The 5,493-nt window shown below is 46.3% G+C and overlaps 1 protein-coding gene across 1 annotated transcript; it reads left to right on the forward strand.

Annotated features, from left to right (window-relative positions):
* The first annotated feature begins 864 nt into the window (after nt 1–864).
* LOC146661379 (forkhead box protein I3-A-like) lies at nt 865–2,528 on the forward strand. Its single transcript, XM_085421514.1, has 2 exons — nt 865–1,659; nt 1,809–2,528. The coding sequence occupies exons 1-2, from the start codon at nt 1,137–1,139 to the stop codon at nt 2,456–2,458; spliced, it is 1,173 nt and encodes a 390-aa protein (XP_085277640.1). The 5' UTR covers nt 865–1,136; the 3' UTR covers nt 2,459–2,528.
* Nucleotides 2,529–5,493: the final 2,965 nt, after the last annotated feature.

Raw genomic sequence — 5,493 nt, forward strand, 5'->3', positions numbered from 1 at the left:
GCTGTAAACAGCTTTATTTGAACTCTGCTGCCTCTGCTGGACGTCGGAGGAACTGCAGGCTCTGACAGGAGGATGGTCACATGACAGCGCAGTCACATGACAGCCATGAGGACAGTTATTACACAAACACGGGCTCAGCTCCGTCCTCATGCATCTGCTCACTCTGAACAAACTCCTTCAGGCTGTAAAGTAACTGAGTAAAGTAGAAAGTTGTGTGTGGCAGCTTTGCAGCATCAGGATCATGACCTCCGTGTTGCTCCATCACTCAGGACTTTGTGATGGAGCTGCTGGACTGAAGCCTCAGACCCGAGCTCGTGTCTGCTGACAGACGATCGTCGGGGCGTCTGCCACAGATCAGCTGAGCAGTTAGAGCCACAGTGAAAACGAGCCCTCGTTGGGAGGCGCGCTGAAGCATTTACATGAGAATGTGAGTTATTTTGATCGGGCCTGCAGACATGCTGACTGTCAGCGTGTCGGGGGACGTCTGCAGAACAAAGGGCTCGGGCGACGCCTCAAACAGCAGCTGCAGAAACGACTCAGGGTCTGTGAGGAGGTGAACGGGCAGGGGTCACAGACACGCTCTTTAGGAACACGACAACGCTTTCAGCATTTTATGGCTTACAAAGTTCATCGAGTGGGAAAGTCACGGTCACAGGAAATCACCGTAAACACACCAATAAACAAATATCAGTGTTTCAGTGTTTGCAGAAGCTGAGTGAGCTTTAACCCTCATCCACAGCCTCACAGGGCCAGCTGTGAACAACAGCAAACAGACATTCAACAAGAAAAAGACTCAGAATTAAGAACTGAAACCATGAACATATTTGAATTTTCAGAGTTTAAAATGTCTCAAATGCAGCTGAAGAAAGCAGCGACGCAGCTGCGATGAAGCTGTGAGATCAGAGCTGCGTCTGTTCCCCTCTCGCAGGGTCGAGCTGGCGTCTGCATTCGATCCTCCTGATCTGCCCCGGGGCAACAAGTCAACCTGTTCTTATTCAAATCAGCCCACTCCTCGCGCTCATGCCCCAGCAGCCAATCGGCTCGTACAGGGGGCGGGGCAGCAGGGTATAAGTGTCTTAGGTGAGCAGCAGGTGTATGGAGCAGACAGGTGCAGGCAGACTGGAAGAAGCAGCAGCATGGCGTCCTTTGTGCCGGAGCGTGGCCCGTCCCCCCCCGTCTGCAGACGTTTGCTGCCCCAGCAGGAGCTCCCATCTCTGGGCCTCGACCCGTCCGACTTCAGCCTGTACGGCCCTCTGTCTCCACCTGCGTCCAGCCCATCGGCGTGGCTCCAGCCGGCCCACAGCTGCAGCTTCGCCTCCAGCCTGGACCAGAGCTTCGCCGCAGGATGTGCACCGGGGCTGCCCCCACCCTTCAGGGATTTCCACCCTCATCTCTACGGGCTCCAGAGGAGCATGCCCTGGTTCTCCCAGGACGAGATGCTGAGCTTGGTCCGCCCGCCATACTCTTACTCGGCCCTCATCGCCATGGCAATAAAGAGCGCTCCAGAGCAGCGGCTGACCCTCAGCCAGATCTACCAGTACGTCTCGGACAACTTCCCCTTCTACGGCCGCAGCAAGGCCGGCTGGCAGAACTCCATCCGCCACAACCTGTCGCTCAACGACTGCTTCCAGAAAGTTCCCCGGGACGAGCGCGATCCAGGTGAGGCGAGCACACCTGAGCTCTGAGGCTCTGATTCGTCAGAGACAGGAAGATGTTTTGTGCTTTGTTTCCAGTATAAACTCAGTTTCTTCATCCAGGTTTTGTCTGAAAAGTTTGATTAACCTTCCTCCTCCTCTTCCTCCCTGCAGGTAAAGGGAACTACTGGACTCTGGACCCGAACTGTGAGAAAATGTTTGACAACGGAAACTTCCGCCGCAAGAGGAAGAGGAAGAACGACTGTGAGACCAATGAGAAGAAATCTTCCTCCTCTTCATCATCACCGTCCTCCTCAGAGCCCAGCCCAAAAATTCCCAGTGTGCACAGCAGCAGCAGTTACAGCACGGAGCCTCCTCCTCTCTCAGACGCTGCGTCCAACCTCAGCAGCTTCCTCTGCCACCTCCAGGACTCCCTCTTCCTCATTCCTCCTCTTCCTCCCTCCTCTGCACCTTACATGAAGTTACCAGAGCAGGCCTTCCCGTCGCCTCAGGGGTACACGTCTTCTTATTCGCCCGGTGCCGTGGTGCCGCAGTGGGACACCAGCTGCTCCTCTCCATCCTTCTACACCTCGCCGCCTCCTCTCTTCTCGTCCTCCCAGGCCAGTCCTTTTAACTTCTGCCCGCTCCCTGACCCTCAGACTGGCTCCCCGTCACTCTACACTGAGCTGCAGACGCCGTCCTGTCCTCACATGGAGCTCCAGGAGACGCAGCAGCTGCAGCAGCTGCAGGCCCAGAGCCAGCCTCTGTTCTCCGGGGGCTTCAGTGACTCTCTGCCCCTCGACTCGCTGGTCCTCCAGCACTGAAACAGACTAGCCTGTCCGCCCTGAAAAGTTTCTTTTTATCTTTTTTATACTTTCACAACTTTAGGATAAGTGAGAAAACGTGTAAATATGAGTGAATGTTGGTGTTTGGAATTAAAAAACCATTTAAGTTTAAAACAATGTTTTTGTTCAATGTCTCCAAACATGTCAATGAAACGTTTAACTGCACAAAAACAGAATTTGTAAAAAGTCACTTTTAAAACCAAAAAGTAAAGAGAAGAAAAGACTTAAGTAAATGAGATTTAATCAGTATCTTAAAATTTTTATCTCTTAAAATAAAAATAACCATAATTAAACTTTTACACTGCATTAAATTATAACTTATTACAGGTTATATTTAAATTATAAGAACAAAAGCAGCTAAGTTTAGCTTTAGCATGAGTTTTGCTGCAGGTTTTTTTTAAAACAATACTGAATAGCTAAACTTCATTGAAGTACAGTAGATGTTTGCTATTCATACAAATTAAAAGGGGGAAATGAATAGCGACGCTTTATTTTAGCTTCTGGTATTTTTGTGTAGCTAACATTGAATTTATATGAAGCTGATTAGCATCTCTGGGTAACTTTAGCTGCTGAGCTAGTTCTTTAGTTTTAGCGTGTGAGCAGCTGTCTTTGCATAACTTTAGCAATGAAATTAGCATTTAGCTTACAGGTTTTCAATTAGAATGTCTCTATAACATTAGCAGTGTAGCATAGCAGTGTAACTAGCCCCTTTTTATAACTTTAGTTAATGGTTATGTTAGCTGTGCAGTTAGCATATTTAAATGATTATGTTAGCTAGTTTTAGCTGTAAAGATGGCCTCTTTCTATGAGTGTATAAGACGTTAGCATCTTTATGTAGTTTTAGCTTAAAGGTCTGTCTGTTCTTTATCAGCAGCTGTTTAAAATCACACAGTTCTTGAGCAAAAGTCGTCCAGTAAGATTAAGACGAGTCTTTGGAGGTCTGTGGTTCTTTTGGGGTCTTTGGAGTTTTTATACGTTTCTGTTTGGGAGCAGTGTTGCCAACTCCTCAGTAAGGAAAATTGCTATTGGCTGTCCTAAAAGTCGCTAAATGACGACATTGCCTAATTTGCATAATTGCTCATGGCTCTGTAATTGTAACAGACACTGTAGATGAGAGAGATATAACATTGTGGAAGAGACATAAAGTGAGTAAAAAACACCCTAAAAGCATTTAGAATATATTTAAAACCACAAATTAAATTTCTTTTAGCAATTATTGTTTTTTTTAATGTCACAATTCCAACCCTGCGCTTTTATCTGGACTTGGGACCGTGAACACCACAAAAGTGACCCGAAATAGGCACTCTGGTGGAGTTACTTTCCGTGTGTGTGTTTAAGTTTTAAACCTTGTGATCCATAAAATGTAACATTAAAAGAAGAACATTTTTAACCATTAACAATCAGACTGGACATAGCAAGCCTTACCAGAAAGCTTCATTTGAAATCGGATGTACAAGAGGGACTTGAGGCTTTGCGAGGACATCCGATTTCTAAGTTTGCAGTGATGGGAATGATGTATTTTAGTGCACTGATTTATTTTTGACAAAGAAAAATGTACATGAACCGCTGCTCCCACCATGCGTTACAGTCGGGGGGACAGCGGCTTCGCTCATGCGCGATTCATTTGCAGTTTGTACACGTAGGGATGAATATCACCTGCTCTGACAACTGCTGAGTGAGGACTACCTGTGAGCACTTTGGCACGGTCTGAAAACTCGCTAAATAAAGCAACAAAGTCACTAACTTGGCAACACTGTTTGGGAGTCTGTGTTAGCATTAGGGGTTTCTGTAGGTCTCCGTAAAGCACCCCTCCAACAGCCAAACCCATCTGTTCTCTGATAGACCATGTGCACGTTAGCATATGCTACTTCCGGTGCGGAAACTCCTGTGGGGAGCTTTGTTTCCGGTGTCCTATTCACGCCCTGTTTACGGTCTAAAACAAGTTAAGCAAATGAATGAATCAAGCGGCGATTTACATTTCTCTAGATGTCTCGGGCATTTACCCAATATATCTGTAAATGATGTTCATCGACTTGTCGATATTACCCCCGCCTCAGAGCAAAAGCGAAAAGGGATTCAAATGTTATATTTCTCAGCTGTCCCTCGTTTATCGCGGGTGTTATGTTCTAAAAATAACCAGCGATAGGTGAACTCAAGTAGCCAATTTTATTTTTTGACGGTGCAAAACGTTTCCTGGACATCGTGGACATACAGCACTGCACTTCAGAGTCACACTGCTAGCATCGATGCAGCGATTCTGTACTGTACAGGAGAGATGTCACGGAGGAGATCGTCTGCAGCGATCAGGACGCAGGACACAATGTGACGTAAAAAACAATAAGCATGCGAACTTGCACTAAAAAATCTGTGAAACAGCGAGGTGAAAGGTGAACCGCGTTATAGCGAGGGACCGCTGTAATTTTGAAGGTAAGTCACAACATACCCTTCGTAAATACTAATGTATAGAAACCCTTACCAGCAATTGTTCATTTTTTGTGTGGCTTTTTTTTCACGGTTTGTTAACATGCTGTGTAGGTGTGTACTTGACTAGCTGATCTCGACATAACGGGAAGCATCTGGTTTGACTATTGTTCACCTGTAGTTTGAATGCTGAACATTGGCCTGTTTAAATCATGAGACCAGTCACTATCCGGTCGTTCAGTCTGACGTCACTAGCCGTGTCTGGGCCTAAACTCCGCTGCAGGTCCATATATCAAACGATCACTGTGGCATTACTGAGAGTTGAAAAACTGTCTAAAGTCTTTCATCTTTAATAAAATGATCAGCGTTCTGCTCTACCAGGTGTAACAATTGAGTTTAACATCCAGGCATCCATGAAAACGGAATTTATGACATTTAACGGAGTTAGAAGTTAGCAGGGAGTTAGCTCGCTAGCTTCTATCTAAATACAATATAGCATGTCCTGACTGCGGGGTTTTGGAAACAAATTAAAACGTACAGCTCTGCTATCACTTCCAACATAAATGAAGACAGAAAACTAAACAGCAGTGACG

This window comes from Rhamphochromis longiceps, linkage group LG10, assembly GCF_057381845.1.
Source record: "Rhamphochromis longiceps isolate RC_006_pf linkage group LG10, R_longiceps_female_GT1.1, whole genome shotgun sequence".
NCBI classification, from domain to species: Eukaryota; Metazoa; Chordata; class Actinopteri; order Cichliformes; family Cichlidae; genus Rhamphochromis; species Rhamphochromis longiceps.

Coding starts and splice junctions, on each gene's coding strand:
- LOC146661379 (XM_085421514.1), top strand. CDS start 1,137: ATGGCGTCCTTTGTGCCGGAGCGTGGCCCGTCCCCCCCCGTCTGCAGA. Junction 1,660..1,808: donor CCGGGACGAGCGCGATCCAG/GTGAGGCGAGCA, acceptor TCCTCCCTGCAG/GTAAAGGGAACTACTGGACT.